Genomic DNA, 27,964 nt, shown 5'->3' with positions numbered 1-27,964 from the left:
GCATATATACACACACACAAACACACACGCGCGTGTAAACGCATACACAGAGCCATAGAAAAATCCATGTCTCTCTTAGCGATTCGAGTGGCAGAAAAGGAGACTAGAAATGACGCTGGCGTGGGTCCCTGGGAATATAATAAATTTCAGCGGCCGCCAGTCGCTTTTGCTGTTTACTTTCTTCGCTTTTTGCACTTTCTCTTTGGCACTTTAAATTTTTTTATACACCCAGTTCTTGGCGAGAACGCAGTCTTATTGTAGATGTGCACTGGCACTAAATCCCCAGATGTACGATCATCACACGAAACTACCTCTTATGACAATGTTCAACATTTTAAATTATGTCAAGAAATGCCTTTAATGGGTCTACGTGTCTTTTAAATATATCTAGGGACATTGCCTTAAGTGTATTTATGTCCAAAACATTTTTGTATCTATTTGTTATCCAGCTTACATAGCTTATAATAAATAACACAATTTAAGACTTTAAAGTCCCAAAGATAGCTTGGTATATATTCAAAGAGGTCCTAAATGCAAGTTTATAAATGTGTTCGAGTTATATTAATGAAAATAGCATCCCATCAGCTAATGGGTATACTTGTGTCGATTCAGTGGAATGTATTTGTTTTGTAGAAATAGTTTTATTCGCCTAGAACGGCGCATCCGCCTTCAAAACGGTTCTTACAGAGATTTCTTTTGTGCGCACGTTTTGTTTAATTTGCGCAAGTTTAGAGCTTTATTCCCCATATATATATATAGTTGATTCGCTGCCTATGCAACTCAAATAATAGCGCAGTGCTGAGTTTTTTAATTTACCACTCATGCAGTCATCCAGGGCGCATTAAGTGAGTCGTGATTAAGGAACTTTAAGGACGAAACTTAAAGTCGCGATGGCGGCCACCCTGCACTTTTATGGCACACATTCAGTGTTGCCATTAGCCTTTTACACAACATTTGGCAAGTGGCGCCACACGGAGGAGGTGACCTGGCTGGGAAGCTGTGTGGAAAGAGAGTGTGATAGGGGGGGGGGGGCGGAGTGGGTGGATACAGCCTGCCAAAGCATTTTTTTCCCAAGTCGGGCAGGGTGCATTATCAGGCCGATACAAAGGCACATTATGCGCTTCCGATTCTGGGATTGTTGTTATGCATGCACTTGCAGTCGTCGTTTCTCGCATTTTCCTTGTCGATGCCGTCGTTATGGCATCGCCTCAAAAATGGGGCTAGTCGAGAGGAAAGCTGCACGGACACACCAAGCTGGTTGACTCCTGCCAAAAACTACTTGTCCTTATTATAAATGCCATACATGCACAAAACAGCGTGGGTGTGGGATGTTAGAGCTGCTTGCACAGCCTCGATTGAATATTTCTAAGTTTTTTAGTACATTCATGATAACTTCACTGAAAATGCATCCTGCTGATAGTGTGTCTGTGATGGAATCAGTGGTGATACCTCAGGGAAATGTCGATGTACCATAATAGCTCAGTAGCAACTCGAAAACGTATAAATAAGTTATTTGCTCATCATGGTTATTGGTTGGTATTATTGGTTTCGTTTTTAGTTTAGATATATGAAATTAATTCTTGATTAAAGTGTTAAACACCATTATAAATCAAATAAATACTTCCACCTAACACCATTTCACACTTCCACAATGTTTCATTAATATTTAAATAAAACTGTAGCCCCTATATAAATTTATAGTTTACCTAATTATCATACAAGATCATTATCATCATTTTAAGTATATTGTTACTCCCAGTTAAAAAATATACTACCAAAGCATAAGATACGTATGTTAACCATTGAACACACTTAAAGGACGACACTCAGAGAAAACTAACACTCAAACAAGGATAAGAGAATTATTCAGCATGCACAAGACACATAAGCTAGCATTTACCAAAATCGGGGAATAGGAATCATAGATATATATCATCGGGATCAGGGTTAGCCAGGATGTGCCCGGAATTACCTCGAGGTGTTCGCACACGCAGATGCCCTCCTCGCAGTAGGCGCATATCTGCATCTTGCGCCCATTGACCCCCAATCCTTTGAAGATCAGCTGCGGTTCATCGGCAAGCAGTGGTTCGTACTGCGTCTGCTGGACTCCGGTGCTGAACTGCAGCTCCCTTAGCTGCCGCTTGAGACCACTGCCTGCACCACCAACACCACCACTGGCGCCGCCAGTGTCCTGCTCGAAGGCGTCGCTCCTGCGCATCCTGTACACGCTGCACTTACGCTCCAGCTGACCCGGCGCCGGCGGATGCATTGGCTCATCCTCGTCGTCCAGGGTCTCGTCGGCGGTCAGCGGCTGTCGTTCGGCGGAGGAGTCGAAGAGCAGCTCCTCGGGCCCGGGACGCCGCAGCTTGGCCACGTGGCCGGGCGAGGCCATGGGCGTGGCCGGCGTTACAATGATGGCATCATGGTGGGGAACAAACATGGCGCCGGCGCCAGCTAACTCTGCCTCCGCCTCGGCCGCCATTGCGGCTGCAGCGGCAGCGGATGTGCTGGCCAGCGGCGGAGACGTGGGCGTGGCTGTCTCCAACGAGGTCACTGTCGTTTTAACGCCGGCCACCGCCGATGGCGACACCGCCATCGCCTCCGCTTCCATATGCGAGACCAGCGGCAGCGTGGCCGTTGCGGATTTGTGCAGCTGTCCGGCAGAGATGACCGGATGGAAGCCGGCACTGCTGCTGCTGCCGGAGTGCCGGTGCACCAGTTTCGGTGAGACGCGTCCGTGGGATGAGGCGAACTGCTGGTAGGGCGTTTGCCCATGATGACTAAGCGGAGCGGGTGCGGCGTGGGCGGGTCCATGGGAATGGGAGTGGGAGTGCGCGTAGGCGTGGCCATGGGAATGAGCGTGCGAGTGCATGCGCAGCTGCGACACCGACTGCGTGTCACCCTCCTCGATTGGCAGTAGGAGCTTCGATTGCGTCGTATAGGTGGCGCTGAGTTTCCGTCCATGCGGCTGCGGGGCACGCAGATAGTTCTGGGGCAGCTGATGGAACTGGCGCGACTGGCTGCGAGTGGGCGTGGATGCGCCCTCGGCGGCATGATCGGATGCCAATCCGGCCGCCTTCGGTGGATGCAGTTTCGCCTGGAGCTGTTGCGTCTTCTTCTGCTGTCGTTGGCGCTGCCGCGCCTGGCGCGAAGCCAGCGAGGCGCCACCAGCAGCTGCATACATCTTGATCGAGGGGAGGGACTTCGGATTTGGATACGGTTACGGGTTTGGGTTTTGGGTTCGGGTTTGGGAAGCTTCACCTCTAGTTACACACTAAGTACAGGGTATTACATTCGGTTTTGGAGTGGTTTTGTCGACGGACCTAAGCTCAAGTTTAGTCTAAATAATTAATATTAAATATCTTTAATATCTTCCTTTCAATTTTTTTTCCATTAACCGTTTCTCTTCAGTTTGAAAACTATGCTGCTGTTGTATTTTTAGCGGTCTATCCTGAAATCGCCTAGCAATCTTATAAAGCGAGTGTGTAAAACGAATTTTAAAAAATTGTTAGCAAAAAGTGTTTCGATCTCGTTTGTCCCTGTAAAAACGACTGTTCAACCTTATCGCTTTGTATTTCTATTTCAGAATTATCAGAATTATCCTTGCCCAATATATCTGGTGTGCTGTGGTGTTGTCCCGTTTGACATAAATGATTGTACTTTGGATTACTTGCTTAAGCTTTAACCGAATGTTTGTATGCCAGGCCTAAAATAAGTTGTCGTGAAACCATCGAAAGTAAATGTATGTGTATGTGTATGTATCCGAAATGAAAATTGTACAAATGTTTAACTTAGGCTAGGGTTATCCGAAATATATATGTTTTGTGCATATTCGCAGTGTTCAACTTTTTCGTCGTCTTGTTTGTATATAAAAAATATGTTTCAAAAAGTTTGTTCTTTGGTTTTCGGTGTCTATTAAAATATGTTTTACAAATAGTTCAATCTCTGCTTATAAACATTTAAAAAATATTCTATCTGCACAATCAAATTGCATACTTTTGGGCGTATTGTCTGGGTGTATCCATCGACATGTTTTAGTTGGAGCTGTGCTTGATTTCCTTGTGGGATTATGACCATTTAAACAAAGTATTTGGTTTAAATATATATATATGTATGTTTTGCCTAAGTTTGCGTTGTTTTCTATAAAATTTTCAATGCATATTTTGCCATTCGCCTAGCTAATGTCCGTTTGGGGTATCAAAAAGCATCTAAATTCTAAACTCACACATATACATATATCATATTATTTTGTTTTGAATTTCTTTTGATCTTCTTATGTTTTCCTGCAGCTCCTTGATTTCTTTGTTCTTTACTTGGAAGTTAGTTCCGCGGCAAATACTCCCTAGCTGGTTATCTTTTAATTTGAGACATGCACAACAGCTGCTAAAATACACCCATAGAATAAATCAGCTAATCATCGTAACAATGCTACATTTTCCCACTTTTCTTTTCGCTTTTACTCGCTCATTGCACAGCATTATCTTAACTTAGATTCAGAGACGGATTCACTGCAAGGAACATGTGAATAAAATATTATGCATAACCGGACTTATGACTAATCCATATGAATATACACAAATGTTACAATTTTAATGCTAAGCTGCAAAATGTATCCAAGTGTAGAGAGATTAGACGAAATGTAAATATTAATATTAGTTATAGATAATGACCTTAACATCTGCGTTGCAAAGTTCTCAATGGCTTCACCTAAAAACTTAAACTTTCATTGTGTTTAATAGAGCAAAATGTCAATGCTAAAAGTCGTGTAAACAGTTTTATCAGAAGAAATGTTGCAGTATTTTTTCATGACCCCTAAACTTTGAACTCTTTGCAATCTCTTTTCAACCATTTATACCACTTCATTAACATGTTCGTGCAATGAAAGTTCAAGTTTTTTTTTGGGCTGATATCAGACAACCCAAAATGCCAGCAAGAATATAGAAAAATATAAATTCTTTGCATTTTATAGCGTTGAAAGAAACACATGCATCATTTTCCATCAAAATTTCTTGTAAATGGTATTTAAAATATTTTTCGGGCAATTAAAAATTACCGGAATTTCCTTCTCTCATATTTTACAAATATTTTACCGTCTGCATGCTATTTTGGCGTAAACATGCAAATTAAAAATGGGAAACAACACACAAAAATGCAAAATAAGCGAGCCAGGCCATCGCCCGCTTTTTGCTATTAGTTTTTTTTTTTCTCCAAAGGACATTTAACCTTAAGCCATGGAAGGAAAGGGATATGGAGGTTAGTAAAAATTCCATTTCAGGGCTGCAAGCACGTCCTTTCCCCACTTCCCCTAATTTCATTTCCGCTGCCATTTCAAGACTTTTCACTTGCCAGTTTTATTTTTTTTAATACACACAGCACCTTGGGCAACTAATTTCCTCGTGACCTGCGTAGTTTTCGTGCTAGCCAACTTCATTTGGTGGCGACAATGTTTTAGGCCCTCAAAACACTTTGTTGGGCGTGTGTATGTGTTTATATAACAATTTGTACGGCTTTTGGCTGAGTTCGGCACGCACTCAGTGCTAATTAAAAGTCAGCACCGGCAACGCCCCAAAAAAATAACGTAAAATCGCAAGAAAAAACTACAAGGCACATAGGAACCGACCATGCCAGCTGGCAGGTATATAGCGAATATATCGCGACTATATTTACAGTGTAGTTGAAAGTTGGCCCAAATGTGCTGACGCTGACGTGTTGCTTGGCTCTGCATTTTATTTTATTTTTGGCACAAACAAAATGGCAAGCAACGAGATACAACGATTTGAAACAAATAGGACACCAGATAGCAAACCAGTTTGCTTAAAAGCTTCTTTTTTCCACTACCTTTTAAGACACCTCTGTTTAAATTTAACTTTAGTATTGTATATTATTCCATTTAGTGCTCTCAAACTCATTTTTTATCGCTGAGGAATAATAAATTAGATATGTAAAAAAATGTCCGTGTGCACTTCACAAAATCTAAAAGGTTAAATTGGAGGCTTTTATTACGAAAAAAAAATAGAATTGCTTTTAGTAGTGCAAAGTGCTATCCAACCTGCAGAAACCAAAGCCAATTACACATTTTTTCTTGGCTAATTAACAAAATTTACCCTGCCAGCATTTTAATTGCCAACCTATTTACATATTGACCATTTGTAACCAAAAAGGTCAACACACGCCTATTGCATGTAGGTATGTTGGTTGATTCAGCCAACTGGGCCAGAACTTTGCGGGCCAGGAAATATGAATTTAGATGACACCAATTAACGCTGCAGTATGAAAGCCACAGTGAAAATCGATAGCAATGCAAAATTATAACAATCGTGGGCGTTGTATCACGAGATCAAGACCAAAAAATTTGCTATATTATGCAAGTTGTTTAATTACAGTCTAATGGCATTCAACCGTTTGCCCATTTTGCTTATAATACCGAAATTGTTTTGCGGCCACAAAATCGCATGTAGAAAAACAAAAACGCCCACTGGATGACTCAACATGTGCTCGGTTACGCAAATAGAGGCAGTCGACTACTAGCCCACAGGGGACATTGCATCAAAGGGCTGCCGTTCAGTGCCAGACAACGCGGCGTATACGTCATATCGCAAAGTGGTAGCCCAGCAGCCAAAAGGTAGAAGGCAGAAATGAACCGGAGCGAAGCACTGCGCTTTATTTATTCATCCTGCATGCATATGTAAAGAGACGCTCAGGAATCCCACAGCCGCCATTTTACAGCCAACAATATGACGAATATCATATACCCTTTCCTTTATATTAAAAATAATACAAAATACAGCGATTTCTTAGTAAAAAAACTTACGAACGGTGAGTAGTAAGATAAAATAAGCGAATATATTTATAATTTCTGATAAACGAACATATGATGATAAATTTTACAGTGCGAGGACCAACAGATTGACCTAACGTACACAGGACTCCAGGAAGCAGTGGGACCTGCCAAAGGATTCCATCAGACCACACTCACTTGCACAGGGACACACAGAGATGGCAGCTGGGCCACTGGAAGTTGTCTACGCAGCAGTGGCACGGATTCCCTGGTAAAGTTATGATGGGATGAAAACAGGGTTGTGGACCTGGGGGGCGGGGTGGCCAAAAAAAAGGAAAAGGGTGTGGGCAACAGACTTTCACCACCGCCAACAAAGTTGGCTTTTGTGTGTGTCGCTGCCGAGCGAGCGGAACTGAGATTAAAATTAAAATTTAAATTTATTTTAAGCTGACTTCTGTGGCATCGCCAATGGGTTTGGATTGTTTGGCGTTTTATGGCTGCATTACCACGCCCCTTTTGCGTTTATTTTTGGTCAGTGCCAACGTGTTTGCCCAGGATAATTACTGATTTTATTGCTAATTAAACTAACTCAAAGTAAATGAGTTGGTGTTTTTTTCAGCCGGCTCTAGGAAAACATGGAAAACATTTCGAGCAGTTGGCTTAAAGCATATTTATCTGCACTGTGTATTTAAAACTATAGTATCAGCGCGAACACATTAATATGAGTAGAAAATTAAAACTGTTATTAAATACAGATCTAATTATACACCAATGATATTGACAATTAAATTCCTGATCAGAGCTAGGCAATACAGCGATATGCGAACGTTCATTAATAATGCCATTTATTGTAGAATTCATTTGCCATACTTAATTTTGAGTATTGACATCTAGTGTCGCTTTTTGGTTATTGCATAATTTTAATAACACACTTAGCGTTATCCACGCATATGAGAACATGTTCGCTGTTCGAGTGGCTCAATAAGGCCAAAGTTCGTACTATTTCAACGCCATTGCCAGTCAAATTTGTCAATAAAATAATTTTGCACAAATGTGGACGATTTGCATAGGCACGAACACATTGAAACGGATACGGATACGTTGGATACCAGCAGGAACCGGAAATATTATTGATTATCGCTGAAGCAAATGTCAATAAGCGTTTATTTTCGTTCGGAATTTTTTTATTTTCTCGATTTCAATTTCAATAAATTGCACAGGGTTTCACCACGTTGGCTGTGCGAGAATAACATTTTTATTTTATAGCCCCTCCTATCACTTCACCTATTTTTCTGGCAGAAAGCCTTCACTTGGCTTCATATATAAGTGCGACAAATATTTTCTTCCTATCCATTCGATTTTGATTTAGTTTTTTCTAAGGAAAAGTCAGCTACCCATTCACATTTTTCTCATTCCTCCGTTTAGCTGGCTGTCTAGTTTCTGCTTCCTTGACACTTTTAGTTGAACATTCATAACTTTCGATTTTGTTCCTTTAGCTGAGATTTTTAATTAAAGTGTTAGGCGAACTAACTGACACCAGGCTCGTGTGCTTGACTCTCTGACTGAGTGACGTGCAGGGGTCGCCGCCTTGGCATCAGACACTTGCCTAAAAATGCCTGAAAACCCATTGGAGAACTGCATGTCAGACTAAGTTCAGGGAGTTCTCTGACACTCGCAATGGGTCTCTTGTCAGTTTATAACGATGGCTGAACTTGAACTGCACGATGGTTGAAGGAGAGATAAGGATGGATAATGGATATATTCGAGCATTAAAAGCTGTGCCACTTATTAAACCAGCATTTACTACAAATATCCACTTCTGCATAAAATGCCTAGTCTACTAAATAAGTGGTAGTGGTTCAGCTAACCTGGCGTATACGTAATATGACCATACGGCATAATTTCCGCTTAATTGAACCCATAAAAGCCGGACAAAGGGCAATGTTGCGTAGAATGAGCGCCAGATTAAGACAAAGTACCCCAGTACTCTACCGATGCACCACAGGCAACAGGACTGGCCATTTCCACCTCTCTGGCCCATAAATTACAAGGGGGTAGTGTGCAAAAAAAAAAAAAAACGGGAAAGCGAAAGGCAATGGCTAGGAAAAACTTCAATAAAGTGGCCGAGTGGTTTTGAGCCGGAGTTGTTGGCCGCCGGTAGCCGTTGGTCATTACTGGCTGGCCCCAGGAAATGGCTAGAACTCGAAAAAAATGAATAGAACCCCAGGCCATTTGGTCCGCTTAAAGCGCACATGCAGCCCGCTGCAAATGACATAAACTGCATGTGAAGCCCGTCGTGTTTATTGCTTTTTATGGTGCCGCTTAATGACTGCATTCGCATATAGCCGGGATTTCAGTGGCGGATGAGAGGTTTCCCCTTTGACCCTTCCATGCAAACGAGTGAGTGCTTAAAAGCCTGCGTAAGAGCTCTAAGCTTTAAAGATATATGTTTAGTTTTTCCCATGACAAATTTGGTTAGGATAAGCCATGAGGTAAATGAAAAGTTTGACATGCACATTTTTCTGGAACAATAATTTCAAACTTAAATGCTTTTAGCTAAATACTTCAAGTCTTATTAAAGAGTAAAGAATATCTCCTGTTCCCTAACTGTTTTAATTTAAAATGAAATAAAATTTTTCTAGGACTAGTCCTTCATTTATCATTGCCGTAAGCTTGAAGTTGCAGTTCCTACGATATTAAAATAGCAGTTGACTTCTGACTAAGCAAAAGCAACTTTCTATCTTTTTTCCCTCGCGTGGATTATTTATCTTTCCGTATTCCGCTTTCAGCCGTCCCCCTGGTGGCTCAAAATTATAATGGCAACTTTTTATTTACTAGCTATGCCCGTCCACGGAACCCATAAAATATCACGGCCGCACTGTTCAGTTCTGTTTAGTTGAGTTCAGTTCAGGTTCTAGCCGAGGAAGTTTGCCACCAAGTGGAAGGACCATCCCACTTGAAAGTTGCACTGGCATTTTGTTATTTTGCCATCTACCAGGCACTAGCCGCATTACTCAGCTGACCTCTTTGAGTGTGGGTGTCGAAGTCTCTGAATTTATTTTTGCATCTTTGCATTCTCAACCATTTCGCAATTTATTGTTTTCCCTCTATTGGGGTCAGTTTGTTTGGAGGAGGCTTTGCTTGTCCGTACCAAAAGGGCAAATACAGCAAACACAAAAGGGCGGCAACAAAATGAGGTTAGCTTTGTTTAGACAACCTGACCTCAGGGCCAAATCAGAGTATAATATATATATATATATATATATATATATATATAAAATCGTATATTAAAATAACGAAAAGACAATGGCTGGGTCAGCAGAAAGCAGAAAGTGTCTGACATATTGACACACTTGGCGTATGATTGATTTTCGTTGCTTCTCTTCGTTCCTCGCTGAGTTAAATAATAAGTTAGGGACTTGTTGATTCACCACAGGGGGCGGTTACCAATGACTTGTGTCCTATTCACACAATCGAATCACAAAACAATGGATCCGCCCCCTTAATGATAACAGCCCATTATAGCCGTTGTTTATTGAGGTGTTTGTTTGTGGTGTGTGTGTGCAGCATGGAGTCTCCTCTGTGATATATACAAATAGAGCTGTGTAAATACATCGAATGGCAACAAACAACAACCAGAGCCTGTCATTGTCATTGTTATCTACTCAACTTGTCGCCCGTTACCACCCCTTTAACCATTCCATACCCATTCCGATTCCCTTCTCCTTCCCATTACCATTCCATGACAATGACAGGTGGCTCTGCCTCTGGCAGGTCAGCCAGTCAACCAGTCACCCAGTCGCTGAATCAGCCATCCGGCCAGGTGGAAATCGAAAGAGCAACGCGTTATGCAAATGCAAGCTGGAAATGGGAAATGGAAAATGTAACATGCACAAAACACATTGTTGACATCGCGCCATTCGCGGAAAATCGGTCTGATCAAACCCATGGTTAACCACTGGATGGGAATGCGAAAACCACACAAATATAACTCTTGCAAAATTTGTTATTGATTGATTTAGCGGAAGTGAAAAGTATTTTGAAGGCACACGATTCAATTGAATTATTCTACGCGAAATGTGAAAAATTTGATATGTTTTAGAAGGCTCTCAAAACTTAACACACCATTTTCCCATGGCTATTTAAATTTTTGCGCTTATTAATTTCTCAATATAATTTAGATGCTGAACTCAGAAAATAAACCAATAATTCCATCTATTGGTAAATCCAATTATTGAACATTAAAGTTTAATGTGCATTTTCCTCCATCCCCAGAGTCACATTAACAACTATTCAAATTAAGTTCCATTTAACTGTCAGATGGCAATGCCGAATGTCGACCGCAAAACAATATTGGCAACAAGAAATTTGGCCGAACGGGTTTGCACTAACGGCCTGCTAAATTATGCAGTCCGAACGGACGGACAGACGGATACGGACACAGGTATATGTCCGGAATTCGGAATCCGTAAACTGAAATCCGAAACACGAACGCGAAATCTGTGCCTGAGTGTCTTGTAGATGGCAGATGAGAAGGCCCATAAACGGATGAACTGCAACTGTTAGGGCTTAGATTTGTATCCCATTCGTGTTGCCACTTTAGTTTGCATGAGTATGGGTTAGAGTCTGATTGTGTGAGTGGTGGTGGTGGCGCAAATGAAGAGCAGTTTAAGAGCCATCAACGTCATGGGCGATGCGATTGTTTGAGGACAACGAGCTGGGCACTCAGATGAGATGGGCTCAGTTGGACGGAGCAGCTCGGCTGACAACGAGCATCTGGGGAGGACATAACCCAATTAGTTTTAGACTTTTGCCAGGACACATGCCAATTCGTTTGACATGTCCACTGGACGCCCACGGGTCCCTCCTTCATTTGCATTTGCATTTGCGTCACAAATTTTTTAATTATTTTAAAGCGGAATTTCGATAGGGCTACAAAGCGAGAAAAGCGAGCCGAATGCTAAATGCATAAAAGATGCCAGTCTAGCGAATGCAAATGAACAAATGACCCTGGCAGGCATTTTTTCGAGGACGCCCACTCGAGCTGGGGGCCCGAGCAACTGCATCCGCAGCCTCCGGAGCTCAAAAAACAATGCAAAACACGGCTGAAAGGCGAAAAAGCTGCCTAAGTAGGCGCTGAGTGTTTGCTTCCTGGCGCACAGTAACAACAACAGCAACAGCAGCAATAACCGCACACAATGTCAACAGCTCGTCGAGCGAGTCTGAGTCTGAGGTCCTTTCACAAGGATCCTACAGCTACAGCTTATGGCCCACAAAACTCAGAGCTCAAAAAAAAAAAAAAAACAACAACAAAAAGCGGGCAGGGAGGCTGCTTGCTGCGGAAAACAAAGCAACACTTAAAAGTTAAAGCAAACGGAAAAGTGTGTGTGCTTCGTGCTGGCGAAGCAAGTTGGCAAATCAGAGCGCCATGCGAAACATGCCCCCATAATTTAGGGTCTCCTCAACAGTTCAGCCCGCTTCAAATTAGCCACTCAGTGAGTGAGTGTTAAAGGGTTAGACGGAATTTACCCCTAGATCTTGATAAATCTGTGTGTTTAAGATCGTGCTGCATGAACATGCTGTGCCTAATTTGTTGTCCTAGCTGATGTTTTCTTAGGCCTTCGCCCTTTTTCTTCTTTTCCCCGCTGCAAACAGCTTAGATGCAAATTCGAGTTAATAAATGACAGGCCTATCGCCACACAAGCTGAGCCCATAAACAACCTTAAACCGGGCCCAAAATAGCTGCCACCCATTGCTCGCCACCAATAAGCGTAAATTTGCCAAATACAAATAAAGCATCCTTTTTTTGTCTCTTTAATCCCAGCGACTTAAAATCTTCACAGCGAGCCTGAAAAATACTAAATACGTCGATTTTTCATTGCAGCAGATGGAAATTTCAGTCGACTTATTCACGGCTCGCGTGGAAATCCACAAATAATGGCAATTGCATTCCGCTGCCAAGTTGTCTGAGTCTGCTTTCCGGTTCATGATTCCCCTTTAAGCCATCCATTTCATCGCCAAATTGGTAACAGCACTCCACTGACCCTCCAAGTTGGCTAAAAGTTTTAAGTGGCGCACATTGCCTGATTGGCTGCTGCTCTGGCTAATTGAAATCTTGAAAACGGGCGCCAAGGATAACTCAGACCTGGTCTACAGATATTGCATTTGTTGCAATGCAAATGCAGCGAGGCTTTTAAGACCGAACTATAAATTGGATTTCTTTTTACCGGAAGCGGAAATGTTTGTAGAAATGTGAATGAATTGCTCTAGAAGAAATATAAAATAGATTCAAGTGTGAAATCAATCAGATATACTTTTTAACTTCTTGGGACTTCCAACAAAGTATTTTTATCTGAGCTAGTATATAAACCCCATTCAGCAGCCACCGTGTAATTCCATAAAAAACAATCGTCAACTGTCTGAAAAACAGCAAGTAAACGAGACAGAGCACCACTTGCATAGAGTGAAATGGGCCAGGGTAACAAATCTAATAAGTTAGCCAGCAGAAAAAAAGCGCAGGAGCAAACAAACTGAGCCGCATTTATCTCAACCGCAAAAAAGTCGACCATATTTCATTTTAAATGCAGCACCTGCAGCTAGAAGAGTCAGGGGGGGAAAAATGGCGAAATACGCACAAAACTTGCTTACATGAAAAATGCTGAAAACGAAATGTCAACGAGGGAAAGTTGAGGACACACAAAAAATTAAAAAGAAAAAGAAGCCGTGGATGTGCCTGTGGCAGGACGAGGCCAAAAGGCGGCCGACCACAGGAGCGGCAGATGTAATCAACAACATCAGCATAAACTTGGCCGACACACACACACTGCTCGAAAATCCGTGCAAAAGTTTTGCCCGCCCCCGCAGCTGCAGGAAGGGGGCGTGGCCGCGGACGAGACCAAAAAGACATATCTAATAACATTAAGTAGTTTGCGCCGTCGTTTGAATTATGGCCACGTTCGCCGATGGCAGCCTGTGCGATGAGTGCTAAGCACCTCCTGCCACCCAATTTGAGCCAAGTTCTAGTTTTTTGCCAACATTTAATTCGTATGCGTTTGCCGGTTGGCCACTTTGCACTACTATTTTCGCTTCCTTAGCCTGGCTAAAACTGAATTTTGAAAAATTGTTACCAGGCACGGAAGGTAAACAGGCAAGTGTGGGCAAAAAAATGGGGGCCAAATGCTTCCTGAAGGTCAACTGGGAGAGCAAAGAAGGACCCTAGCTGAACATGCTTTTGGCGAAAGCCAATTTGAAACATGAAATTAGGTGCAAAAGTCACTAGGCAAGGCTTAAATTATGAAAAAGTCGCGTTCGTACAGGAAAGTTGGAATTTTTTATACCAAGAATGCCATAATTATAGTTTAAGAAATTACCCGATATATATTTAAGTTTAGTTTCAGCTCAATGAACTCAATTTATAAAATTTTCTAAACTACATTAATTTAAAATTCTATACCAATCTGAAACATATTTTAGAAACTTGAGCACTCATCATGTATCTTAGAGTTGTGTGATAATTGTTAATATTTTAATATTTAACTACATGTATTTGACCCCCCCAAAAACTATTAATCAAGAATCCATTAAGGCTATAATCCAATAATTTTTTAGTGTTTTTCTATTATAACGCAACAGAAGCATGTAAATGAGAGATCTGTGTTTTGCAAAAGATACGGATACGCTATAAGAACATTTTGGATGGTAAGCATTTGATATACCTCGTATGCAGAATGCTGTGCTCGAAAATGTCTTAATATAATATGAAATATTTAAAAAATTATATCATATACTTTATGGCTGCCTTGCTTGCCAAAAACAAACGACGAAAGGTCAAAGGTGGGACCGCCTGGAGGCAACCCTCAACACTCTGGTGAAAACACGAGGAGCGAGCAACGAGGAACGTGGAACGTGTGCCCCAAACAACCAACAACACCTGAACAAAGTTGTCTCGACTGGCAGACAACGACGCCGATGACGACGCCAATGGCGAAAGCGAAAAAGGGTGAACTTTTCGCAGGAAAAACTTTGCGTTTGCAATTTTTTTCATATTGCGTTCAAGATGCGAGCTGAAGAGATACTTTCGTTGCCCACTGTGTGTGTGTCTGCATGTCGGCATGTGGCTGGCCTAATTAAAACGATTGTGGCGTTAATGTAATTGCTCGGAAATGAGTAACGCTCCTGTGGCAACAAATTAGCAGGTCCTTACAGGTAAACAACACCAAGAGCCAGTTGGCAAGGACTTGTGATTTATCGGTATTAGGACGACGCAACAACAAACAAGGCGACAACCAAAACTCACGGCTCGAATTAATATTTCACCATCGATAAGCAGCTCGATTGGGATTATTATGGCAACATGCAGATACATTTGAGTGTGTTTATATGTAATCACTTTTCACGTTTGGTTTGCGGCGCCTGTCATTATCATTTTTCATGCTGCCTGGCTGAATTGTGTTTGGTTATTTTAACAGCTGTGTATACTTATGGAAATTCCGACCTTTTTTCGCTCAATTGTTTGCACGACTTCCTTTTGCAGGTCTTAGGTTTCCCTTTATTATTACTTATCCGCAATTCAATTTATCATTATTTATGCGTTATGAATTATTTTGATTATATAAGGCCCTTGTCAGATTGGCATTCGCAGATTGCGCTTATGTTACCCACTGTTTGCCAGTTGAATATATCGTTTATTTGATGAAAATGTATTTATTTTACTATAAATTCAATTATTTTATCAGCAGTTTTATATTTGTATGGGTAACGAAATATGTGTTACAATGGGAAATTATGCTGTCAATTTAAATCAGATGTATATTAATACGGCATTAAATGTCATTTGCAAATTATGTGTTGTGATTTAATATATCAATTGATTGTATTATTTATTTTGCCTTGATTTCTTTGGTATAATTATTATTATTCTTATTGCATTAATTTTGCTATGGTTTATGGTTGCATGGAATCCGAGATATGCGATCTATTTTATTGTATTTATTTCATAATTTACTTTTATTTTTTTTACTGAACTTGTTAGACGATTTCTTACATTTATGATTGAAATTTGATTTATATGTGGTTCGCCATAATTATATTATTCATACGAATATTTAATTTCCGGCCATTGTATTTGGCTTTGCAATGCACACACATGTCAATCGAAATAATTGAAGGTGGAATTTAAAAGTATCTGCTTTTAGTCGCTATTCCTTTTCATTCTATTATTGATTGATTCGCTTTTGAGTGCTGTTGTTTGCGTTGGGTTTGCATATTTGCAATTGTCACTTGAGCGACGCCGCCGTGCCTGGTTGATCCGATATTTCCAGCTCCAGTTTTCTTGGTTGATGGAGTTCCTTACCTGGTGGTCAGAATCGACACAAGCAAAGGGCGCCCAGCGACGTTGCAGTGACAATTGCAGGTTTGTTGTGGTCACCTTGATACGGTTGTGATTGTAATTCCATATTACATTTGCACTGTAATTTTTGCATTATTTATAAACGATACGAATTTCCCTGCGCCGCAGCCCAGTTGTGGACCGAATCAATTATTAAACGCATTCCTTGCACACACAAACATCTTCTCGGGTGGGCGTTAGTCCTAAGTTTTCTTTGCCAACTCGCCCCTTTATTGCGAAGCGCGTTTGCATATCTGCCTGAATTTGGTATTATTATTTGTTATTAGCGCTACACCGATGAGTAGAAAATTGGTAGAAATTCATATGGTCTATGGGCGCGGACGAACTGCAGCTCCCGAGCTCGGCTGTCGGACGACGGATTGCCAACGGACAGGAGGCAGCTGGCATTTAGCAGCCAGCAGGACACGCGCGAACGGGCACAACAAAAAAACACGACTGAGGCCGCCCAACGGCCACCAACGAATAACGAGGCGAAATTGAAAGCGAGCGCCGAGTCCGCAGCCGATGGATGGGCTCGTCTTTCGAATCGGACTCGTTTCCAGGACTCTGTGTGTGTGTTACAGGATTCAGGTTGAACGAAATTGAAAGCGCCTGGCCGCCGCCCGAAGTGGGTCGCTCGCTGGCTTTGCTAACTCGTCCTCGTCCTCGTCCTGCAATGCAGGCAGGATCGCAGGAGCGGCAGTGGAGCAGGAGCAGCTGGAGCGGGAGCGCCTGAAAGGCATGTAAACAAAGCCAGGACGAAGCTCGGCCAGGTAAGGATGCGGAGCCGAGCCATGACTTGGCCAAGCACCGACGACCGAGTCCTTCGAACCGAAAGGACTCACGCTCCCAGCTGAGCGGCGCGCTCTCGCCAAAAAGCTCACTCTCTCACCGTGACGCTCAGCTGTGCGTGGGCGTTGCAAACAGCTGATGCCAGCCAGCGCTCTCACAGCGACCCCTCTCTTGGCCTAATTCGCTGACATGGCTTAGACACTGGGCGAAATTCGACGCACCAGTTTTATTTTGCTAAAAGGCCTTTTTTAAAGATGCATTTCCAGATTTCAGAAAAAAGTTACTTATTTTTAGTGATATATTCACCTACCAAAAGAGAGCAATACTCAATTAGAATGATTGAAAGACCTTAATAATATTTTTCCATATTTTCAATAGTTTCTGAGCAGTCTATTCTTTAAATGCGAGGAATATTTTCAATTGCAGAATTTTTTCCAGTGTGAAAGCTCGGCAGCTCACACACAGACACACAACCGCTGCAATCCGCAGTGTGTTATCCTAGCTGACATTGTAAACATGACCAAAATGCATGTTCCCCAAGGTGCCAGAGTATTTGTGTGGGCGAGTGTGCGGGTGTAAAGCCACATTTGACGTCCCAGTGCCACATTCATTTGCATATTTGAGAGCGCTTTCTGGCTTACGCGTGAAGAGAGCGAGACGGCGATAGCAGTGTGAAAGAGAGGGGGAGAGGGGGTAGGGAAAGGCTGGGGATACCGCACACGCTCAAGTCTCATGTGTAAGGCATAGATAAGTTCAACTTAATTAAAGTTTCAGTGGGGGACAAAACGTTGACTGCTTGGTTTTTTGGGGCTCCTTGTTGCATAAATTATGACAATTGGCCATGCGGCTTACAAGATGCACACGAGACCTTGCCAGCTTCGCCTTATCATCATCATCATCATCATTCTCGTAATTGCCACACAAGTCGTTTTATTATTTACACCACCCACTTTGTTCATACATAAATCCCTGTAAGCTTTTATGTCTTTCTGAATATCGCATTATGGGTCTCTGTATACATGTTTTTCCAAGGTATCATCGGTCAAACATTACACAAACTTTTTAATCCCAGCTTAATCTAGATTTTATGTTGATTAAAATGTCCATGCTGGTTTCTGACTAGTAAAATTTAGATGAAGACGTCAACACCCAAATTAATTTACTTGAATTAATTAGGAGAAGGATTTTCATGTTGTCTGCAACCTTAAGATGTTCTTAACATCTTTCCATTCGCAAATAGGTATAACTAATCGCTTGTTTTTTTAGGCCACTCAAGCATTTAATTAACAGATGATGGTGACATTAAAAGGGATCTTCCTTTTCTTCATCTTCATCGCTACTGTCCGCATTCGAAACGATTTGGTCCAATAGAGCTCTTAGTTCCTCATCACGAGCAGCCCTGATCTGCGCTAAGCTTGATAATGATGATCGAATATCCCACAGCTTGGCCAACTCCTCTTCGCGTTGCTTCATCGCGCTCATAACTTTTTGGTGGATCAGAGCCTCGTTCTCCTGGTAGGCCAAACGAATGATCGACTGCATATCGGCTTCGACTTTTGAAGATAAGTCTTGCTGGGTATGATCTACTTCCTCATTGGCGGCGACATCATTGATCGAATAGGTGGGAAACATTTTTGAAGAAAATACAAATTGGTCAAAAACAAGCCGACTTTCTACTTCCAATAGAATATAATTTTCCAATGTCATATATTTGAAACAAATTTCTATGTCTACTTAGTCGTATTCAGTTTTATGTTTGAATTTTTCATTATGATCTCTGTTGGTTTTCTCCACAAATCGTTGTCGCATTTTCCGTTCGTGCTCTTGGGCGGCCGACCTGATGATCTCATTTTCCCGTCTGCCGGGTGATTTTTCCGCGTTGAGACAACTACCATTGCGGACTTCCACATAGGCAGCTGGCTCGAAATCCTTTCTCGAATGAGAAGCCAGCGTGGATGAGTAGAATAGAGGGTAAACCAACTCCAACCAACCAACTAAACCAACTGGTGGCTCCAAATGAAATAAACTGCCAGCGATTTTCTACTACTCCGCGGCATTGCTCAACTTTATTCATATAATTCTTCGTCATAATAAATAAATGACGGTGAACCGAACGGAATAAACATAAACAAATGTGCGTTCTGTCGAGGCATCAACAAGTTGGTCAGTGTAAGCTGGTCAGTATCGAATAACCACGGAGTGCTTTCGAAAACTCAAGGTTCTAGTATTGAGGTAGGAAGCCATGGAAATTAAGTAGGTTCTTTCTAAAAAGCTTTGCTTGTAGCTTGCTGTTTTGGTCTGTTAAAGCTAATTGCTAAAGCTTTTTAGGTTCATGTCTTCATTGTGGTGAGTTTCCTTTTTCATCAGCATTGTTATTGTTGGGATAGGTTCTGTTTGTGAGGGATTTTATTCCTTTTTGAATAATTGAATCAAGAAGTGCGAAATTGACTGAAGGCTATTTTATAAAAGAAAATGTTAAATCTTAAAGGCATCCACTGCTATATAAATACCTTTGAATATCACAAAAAAGATTGCGCGACAAATTTAACAACCAAACTTTTGTTGAATAACAAACAAACACAGCTTAAGTCGAAAAACTCCAGTTTACTTAACATTTTAATCCGTCGTTTCTGCAGGCTTAATGGCTAACGAACTTGGCTAATTTAAGCAGGTTGTTTCTATTTATGCCATGTCAAGGCCATGCATTAGAGCTGAAATTATTGATTAATTTAGCCGGTGTCAGTGCCACCACCCCCGCGACCGACCTTTGGGCTAAATAAATTATGGACTACTGTGCAGTGGTGGTCGGCGACAAGTTCATCACGCGTGGTAACATCGGAATAATGGAAGGTGCCATTGCGTCCGAGAACCAAAACAAAGCCAGCCCAAAGCCACGGAGCACACCCCATTCAATTAAGGACATCGACAGTGCCGCCAAGGATTAAAAATTCCATTTACGGAGCAAGCGAAGAGGCGTAAAAAAACAATTTATCGTCACGCACTTCGGAACTTTTAATCAAATACTGGGACTTCAATCAGGAACAATTGGGTTTTAATTGGTTCGCTGTCATATAAGCATTAAATACACTGTAGAATCAATTAAACACGCAGATTTTGATCTTTTTAAAGCGACGAACATTAATAAAGTATATTGCTATTCAAAATTCAATTGAATATAAAAGACTCAGTTATTATAGTCAGTACTCAGTTGCCTTAAAAGAACATGGCTTTTGCGTTTTCAACTATCATTCATCTTTCAAACTTATGTATGTGGCCCACTTTAATATTTCTTATGGCCTGACGGCCACATGTCGTATACTTGATCAAGTAAAAGTGTTTTTTTCTAATCCCGACCATGACCAACAACAACACATCTATGTCCCTAAATCGCACAGCACACATTTGACCAAATAAAGCTGGCGCCAGTCGTAGCCAAAAAAAAGAAGGCAAAAACATAAACCGTAGGAGAAGGAAAAACAAGAAAACGAAGCTGCTATTTCGGTGGAAATCCCCGGTGGAAATTCTTTCCATTTCCATGCACAACCAACCGAATGTGGGTCGTTGCACCGACTTGTTGCACTCACTTTTGAGCCGCTGCCATCGCCCGATGCTTCTGCCGCATCCTGTGGCAGGTGCAGCTGGGAGGCGGCCGGAGTGGGTAGAGGCGTGGCCACGCCGGGTGCCATCTCCGCGCCGTAGCAATCCGCCACACTGGGAACCAGCAGCACGCCCACCTTGTTGCGGGCCACCTGCTGGGTGGTGTTGCGTCGATGCCGCGCAGGCAACATCATCCGATGGGCCACCAAAGCCATTATCAACGAATATAAGTGATCGGAAAACACACGCGCGAATATTTAGATATTTTTTAAATATATTTCCTTTTGCGGAGCAGCACACGCGGAAGGCAAATCAAAGCTGCGTTTGCCTTAAGGAAACGCTCGACGCCAACTGAAAGACACCAAAAAAAAGTGGAAAAAGAAAAAACAAGCAGTGAACGAAAACGGAAAGCGAAACATTCAACGCACCGGAAAGAGGCGAAAGACGAAAGGAAATGGCCGACAGCGCTCTCGTTCACTCTCGCACACACAGAGTCGCAGGCATTTGTCCTTTTTATAAGCGTGTGTGTAGTATGTGTGTGTGTGCCTGTTTATTTCTGTGTGTGTATGTGCGCCTACTAAACGCCGCATGTTTGATGAGCATTTTGTTGTTGCTCCTTTAACGTTAATATTAATGGCGGAATCACATTGTCTGCCGAGCGTGTCTGTGCGACTCCAAACTGCGCGTGTGTTGGTGTGGCGACTGTCGTGTCTGCGCGAGTGTGAGTGAGTGTTAGTGGCAGCGCCTGTGTGCCTCAGTTTACCAACACGTGCACGCCACATTTAATAAGCGAATGCCGAAAAACAAGCAGGAAACATGGCGCAAATGTAATATTTGTTGTTAAAATAAAATGACGAAATGGAAAACAAGTTGGAACATAATAAAGTGACATTCTCACGCTAGCGACTTCTGTACACCCTTTCGAAAATATTTGAGATATTGATATATATTATATAGTAGCATATGTGCCATAGTATAAGACCACATATACTTACACACACACACACATACATAACCACATAGGAACAGCCATACACAAAATCATAGAATGCCTTAGGATATAAGTCATAAAATCATGTATCCAATAAGAACCCAAATTCTGGTGACAATAACAAATCCAGCCTACCCTAATGTAAACATTAACATCCGCTGCCGAATCAGTTATTCCCACCAAAGGGTCAAAACCGCTTACGCAGCTCAAGTTCTCGGCTGATCAGTACCCATGAGTGATCCACTCAAGAAGGCACCCAATCCAACAGACATAAACATCCGCAGCCGCATTCGCGACTCCCACCAGAGGGTCAAAACTGCTAACACAGCTTTAAGGGTCAAAACTTTCCACGTAGCTCAAACTCGGCTGATCTATATCCATGCGCAATCCACTCAAGAGAGCGCCTAATTAACGTAAACATAAATGAGAGCCTATGTACGCTCAATATGAAGAAGTAAATAAGCTCAGCCAAGGGTTTGCTAAGCGTTCGCTTTGCAAATTAGATTTAGATTTTATTCATACTTCAATTGTGTAAGACGTGAATTTGTCTCCGACATTCGCTTAAGTTTTTGATCAATAAAAATACTTTTTTTTTATAAACCAACAAACCGCGAAGTTGTAATTGGCGCAGTCGGTAGGATCCGCGTGTGAACATAATCTCTTAGAGCTAATAGATTAGTTCGAGATTAATAAAGCGCAACTCGTGACGAACAAAGTTTCGCTTGTGCTTCAGTTCATACAAAGCAGATCCGCAAAAGAACTTATGTGACAAAATATTTGTGAACAGTTATCTAACTCTCGATGTTGGATACTATTAATACAAATATAAATTAAAAAACTGCAAGTGACCATTAAAGTGTGACCCACCAAAATAAATAAAAGGTGTGACTGTTACCAGGTCAGTGTTGTGTAGCCCATCTAGCATTGATTGGACTGCTACAAAGGTGTGCGAATTTTAAATAAATAAAATAAAACCCCGGTATCAATCTACCAAGTGATTCAAAGAAAAATCAACTATAGCCAACAACATGGCACAACCCAGCGAACAAATTATGATTCTATCTGAATTACATTTGAATCAGGCTTTGGGCCAGATTCGTCACATCTCAACATTTGACGGTTCCACAAGAGAACTGGCATCATTTGTGAGACGTGTGGACTTCGTGATGTCCCTATACCCGACAACAGACAAGAGGCAACATAGTGTACTCTACAGTGCCATCGAGAGGCAGCTGTCCCAACATGCACAAGAAGTATCCCAGCTACAACAGTGCAACACTTGGGCTGAACTACGATCAGTCCTCATTGATGAATTTAAAACCCAAATCCCATACGAAGAGTTGCTAAGAAGACTTTACAACACCTACTGGAGTGGTAGTATTCGTAAGTTTGTAGAAGAACTAGAAAATAAGATGTTCGAAATTTCAAGTAAATTATCATTAGAAAATAATTACACAAATACAACTCTTTATACCGCCGCAATGGCTAATACTATTAAAGATGTAATTTATAAAAGAATTCCAGACAGAATGTTCATGACATTAGCAAGATATGATATTACAACAACAACATTATTAAGACAAGTAGCACAAAGGGAAGGCCTTTACGATACAATTGTATTAAATACAGAAAAAGCTAAAGCCAAATTAAACAGTCCATCTACACTACAAAGCAGTAGTAAAAATAATGGTTCTCAGAAGAATAAAGGAAATAATAATGACCAAGGTATAAAACCTTATTATATTCAAGCACAGCAAAGTCAAAATCGAAATAATTATGCAAGTAATAATTCAAAAAAAGTTGAAAGCAACCAAGCGACATACAATGAGTTCAAACAAAAGTTAGAACAAGGTAGAGCGCAAAACGCTCTAAATTTTCAAAAACCCACATCTTATTCTACTACTAACCAGCCCCAAAAAAGGCAGCGTGAAAGTTCCAGTGGTCAGTCTAAAATGGATACCAGTGAAAATTTTCATCAACTTGCCTCGGGATCGGAATCAGAAGTAGAAGAAGAACATACCCCTTCATACAAATAACTATGAACGATATCAAACTTAAATGTTTGATTGACACAGGTTCATCAATAAATTTGATGAGTAAAAATTTTTTCAATTGTCCGATTAACTCAAAAGCTCCATTAGATGTACACACAATAAACGGTCAAATTATTTTAAAATCAAAAATTACATTAAAACCTAGTAAATTATGTCCGACAAAGCAAACATTTTATTTACATAAATTCTCAGAAAAATACGACATTTTGTTAGGCAGGGAATATTTGGAAGACTCCAAAGCAACTATATGCTATACATCAAATACAGTCACTTTAAATAAATACACATTTAAATTGCGACTTGAAGATATTAACGAAGAAGAGGAAACACCTAAAGAGAGTTTAAAAGAAAACTTATTAGATTCCCCAAATATTGAGTATGTCAATTATGTAATTGACAACGAACTCAATGAAACAAATGAATTTCGACTTGATCATCTAAACGATGAAGAGAGGAAAGCCCTCACCAGTGTCCTATACGAGTTTAGTGACATACAGTACAAAGAAGGTGAAAATTTGACCTTCACAAGTACAACTAAACATGTCATAACAACTAAACACGAAGACCCAATTTACAGACGTCCATATAAATACCCACAAAGCTTCGACGAAGAAGTCGAAAACCAAATGAAAGACATGATTCGACAAGGAATCATAAGAAAATCGAATTCTCCATATTGCTCTCCTGTTTGGGTAGTACCCAAAAAGCCAGATGCATCGGGAAAATCGAAATTTCGCATAGTCATTGACTATCGCAACCTCAACGAAATAACCGTTGATGACAAATACCCAATACCAGTAATGGATGAAATATTGGATAAGCTTGGAAATTGCCAATACTTTACAACCATTGACCTCGCAAAAGGTTTTCATCAAATACAAATGGATGAAAATTCTATAGCGAAGACAGCTTTTTCAACCAAAAATGGTCATTTTGAATATACTCGAATGCCATTTGGTTTAAAAAATGCACCCGCAACTTTTCAACGTTGCATGAATAATCTCTTAGCAGATTTAATATACAAAAACTGTCTCGTATATATGGATGACATAATTGTGTATTCCACTTCATTGGAAGAACACATAATGTCTTTGCGAAAGGTATTCTTAAAGCTCAGAGAAGCAAATTTAAAATTACAGCTAGATAAATGCGAATTCCTAAAAAAGGAAACTGAATTCCTAGGGCACATAATTACAACAGATGGTATTAAACCAAATCCCGCAAAAATTAAAGCCGTAGTGAATTTCCCTATACCAAAGTCCACTAAGGAAATAAAATCATTTCTTGGTCTTTGCGGTTTTTACCGCAAATTTATTCCAAACTTCGCTAAAATAGCAAAACCAATGACATTACGACTAAAAAAGGGCTCAATAATAAATATCAAAGATTCAGACTATTACTTAGCTTTTGAAAAATTAAAAGTGTTAATAACGTCCGATCCCATATTAATACACCCAGATTTTAAAAAGTCTTTTTCACTAACTACTGATGCTAGCAATTTTGCTATAGGCGCGGTATTATCACAAGAGCATAAACCTATATGCTATGCTAGTAGAACTCTGAACGAACATGAAGTTAATTATTCCGCAATAGAAAAGGAACTCCTTGCTATTGTTTGGGCCACTAAATACTTCAGGTCCTATTTATTTGGTAGAAAATTCGAGATCCATAGTGATCACAGGCCATTAGTTTGGCTTGATTCAATTAAAGAGCCAAACATGAAACTTCAGAGATGGAAAATCAAATTAAATGAATTTGACTATCATATCAAATATCTTCCTGGTAAAGAAAACCATGTAGCAGATGCTCTATCGAGAGTAAAAATTGAAGAAAACTTCCTAGGAGAAACCTCCAGTAACATTTCGTTACCAACACAAGCTACTATTCACAGTGCTCAAGAAGATAACCAATCTTATATTTCCTTAACGGAAAGACCAATTAATTACTACAACAGGCAGATAGAATTTATAAAAGACGATAATAATAACGTAGAAACTAAAAGATACTTTCATAAAACAAAAATTAAAATTCATTACATAGAAATGACAAATGTCCATGCCAAGGAATTAATTAAAGAATACTTATGTACCAAAAGAAGCGTAATTTTCTTTCATAACGAAATAGATTTCCTTACATTTCAAAACGCTTACATAGAAATTGTCAGTCCGAATAACATAACTAAAGTTATGAAATCAAACATCAAATTAAAAGACATTGAAACATATTCCGAATTTAAAGAAATAATTATAAAAAGTCACAGAGAACTTTTACACCCAGGAATAGAGAAACAAACTAACCTTTTTAAAGAAAAATATTATTACCCAGACTACCAAAAGTTAATACAGAACATTATTAATGAATGCGAAGTATGTAACATATCCAAAACAGAACATAGAGATACTAAACTAAGATATGAGTTAACACCAGAAACTTTTAATCCCAGAGAAAAATATGTTATAGATTTTTATTTAATCAATAATAAAACGTTCCTGTCATGCATTGACATTTATTCAAAATATGCCGCTTTGATTGAAGTCAGTAGTAGAGACTGGCTGGAAGCAAAAAGAGCTCTTCTTAAAATTTTCAATGAAATGGGAAAACCGTCCGAAATAAAGGCCGATAAAGATTCAGCTTTTATATGTTCCGCGTTACATTTATGGCTTAGGTCCGAGAATGTGAATATAAATATCACAACAAGTAAAAATGGAATTTCTGACATTGAAAGATTCCATAAAACAGTCAATGAAAAGTTAAGAATCATTAATAGTGAGTCCGACCCAGAAAATAAGATAACACAATTTGAAACTATTCTCTATGTATATAACCACAAAACTAAACACAATACAACTGGGAGAACACCAGCTGATATTTTCCTTTATGCAGGAACACCTGCATATGACACCCAAAAAGAGAAACAATCAAAAATAGATAAGTTGAATAAAGGTAGACATAGCTATGAAGTAGATACTAGATATAAACAAGCACCATTGGTAAAAAGTAAAACAACTAACCCATTTAAGAAAACAGGACACGTAGAACAAATAGATGAGAAACATTACGAAGAAACAAATAGAGGAAGAAAAGTTGAACATTATAAATCTAAATTTAAAAAACAAAAGAGAATTAATAAAAGTAAATACAATTCCAGCTCAACTCCCGAAAATCAAGTGGGGTCCGATTAAACAGTTATTCATAATAACACTTATAATATGTTTCATCCGTGCCGTCCGTGGTCAAAGCCTAGAGGTGAACCCGATACAAGCTAAAAATGGATATCTTATATTTAAAACAGGATCAATTAATATACCTATAAACTATGAATATCACTATTTGTCCGTAAACTTAACAAAGACCGAACAAACTTTTGCAAATTTAATTAAACAAGCTGAAGAATATGGTACTATAGCCCAAATCCAATATTTAACTGAAAAATTAGACAGAGAAATGAATGGAATAAGAATAATAAAACGCAATAAACGTGGTTTAATAAATATTATAGGTACCGCATATAAATACCTTTTTGGCACTTTAGATCAAAATGACAAAGAAGAATTAGAACAAAAAATATACGATCTTTCTCAACATAGTATTCAAATTAATGAATTGAATGAAGTTATAGAAGTAGTCAATAGAGGCATTGAAGTAATCAACCATTTAAGCGCAATAAGTGAAGGTGACAGAAGACTAGAACTTTTAGTATTTAACTTACAACAGTTTACCGAATACATTGAAGATATAGAACTTGGTATGCAATTAACAAGACTTGGTATTTTTAATCCCAAATTATTAAGACATGATCCATTATCACATGTAAATTCCGAAAAATTGCTAAATATAAAAACTTCTACTTGGTTAAAATCAGATGCAAATGAAATACTTATTATTTCCCATATTCCTAGAGACATTATAAAAACTGCACTTTTTAACATCATACCATATCCAGACAAAGATAATAATATACTTATAGAAAATGTAAATGATAAATATTATATTCAAGATAATCAAGTTTACAAACAAAACTCAAGAAAGCCAATAATAAACAAATGTATTACAGGAATATTAAATCAAATACCAACAGAATGCAGATATTCAAAAACACATAACAATATTGGAATAACTTATGTAGAACCAAACATAATTTTAACTTGGAAATTATCAAAAATTGTATTAAATCAAAACTGTATAATTAATAGAGAAATTATAATAGAAGGAGACAATATAATAAAAGCTTTTAATTGTTCTGTTCAAATAGAAAACATATTAATTACAAGCACAACACTAGACTACACACAAACGGTCTATATCAATAACAATGTAACAAAATTAGAACCATTATCATATCTAAATGCTAAAGAAATAATTAA

At 39.8% G+C, this 27,964-nt stretch overlaps 4 protein-coding genes and 1 long non-coding RNA gene across 7 annotated transcripts in view, besides 1 other annotated feature; 1 reads left to right on the top strand and 4 right to left on the bottom strand.

Moving 5' to 3' along the window:
* The window catches only part of CG46308 (uncharacterized protein), a 38,654-nt gene extending 22,022 nt beyond the window's left edge, over window positions 1-16,632 (bottom strand). Inside the window, exon 1 of the mRNA NM_001347786.1 lies at window positions 16,206-16,632. The gene's annotated coding sequence lies outside the window, so the exon portion shown is untranslated. The remainder of the gene's footprint in view (window positions 1-16,205) is intronic.
* The window catches only part of CG42784 (uncharacterized protein), an 84,997-nt gene that overhangs the window by 22,022 nt on the left and 35,011 nt on the right, over window positions 1-27,964 (bottom strand). For 2 of the 3 annotated variants that reach the window (NM_001316392.1, NM_001259092.2), the window contains exon 1: window positions 16,206-16,632. Coding sequence is in view for 1 of the 3 variants with exons in the window: in NM_001201869.3 (NP_001188798.2) it covers window positions 1,973-3,184 (1,212 nt within the window). In the remaining 2 variants the exon portion in view is untranslated. Of the gene's footprint in view, window positions 1-1,972; window positions 4,601-16,205; window positions 16,633-27,964 lie in introns of those variants that run through there. The other variant, NM_001201869.3, reaches the window with a different exon arrangement.
* CG42810 (uncharacterized protein) lies at window positions 18,223-18,725 on the bottom strand. Its single transcript, NM_135813.4, has one exon. It carries the CDS (start codon window positions 18,588-18,590, stop codon window positions 18,261-18,263), a length of 330 nt encoding a protein of 109 aa, NP_609657.2. The 5' UTR covers window positions 18,591-18,725; the 3' UTR covers window positions 18,223-18,260.
* Window positions 19,801-20,116, top strand: lncRNA:CR45684 (long non-coding RNA:CR45684). Its single transcript, NR_124236.1, has one exon. It is a non-coding gene; the product is annotated as a long non-coding RNA:CR45684 (long non-coding RNA).
* Window positions 20,333-20,909, bottom strand: CG42809 (uncharacterized protein; the record flags this gene model as incomplete). The annotated part of the gene is made up of 1 exon (NM_001201868.2): window positions 20,333-20,909. The coding sequence occupies exon 1, from the start codon at window positions 20,768-20,770 to the stop codon at window positions 20,333-20,335; it is 438 nt and encodes a 145-aa protein (NP_001188797.1). The 5' UTR covers window positions 20,771-20,909.
* Window positions 21,511-27,964: part of a mobile genetic element that runs on past the window's edge.

This window comes from Drosophila melanogaster, chromosome 2L (assembly GCF_000001215.4).
Source record: "Drosophila melanogaster chromosome 2L".
Lineage (NCBI taxonomy): Eukaryota > Metazoa > Arthropoda > Insecta > Diptera > Drosophilidae > Drosophila > Drosophila melanogaster.
This window is presented reverse-complemented; position numbering and strand designations above follow the sequence as displayed.

Excerpts from the sequence above, each read along its gene's own strand:
- CG42810 (NM_135813.4), bottom strand. The coding sequence starts at position 18,590 with ATGTTTCCCACCTATTCGATCAATGATGTCGCCGCCAATGAGGAAGTA.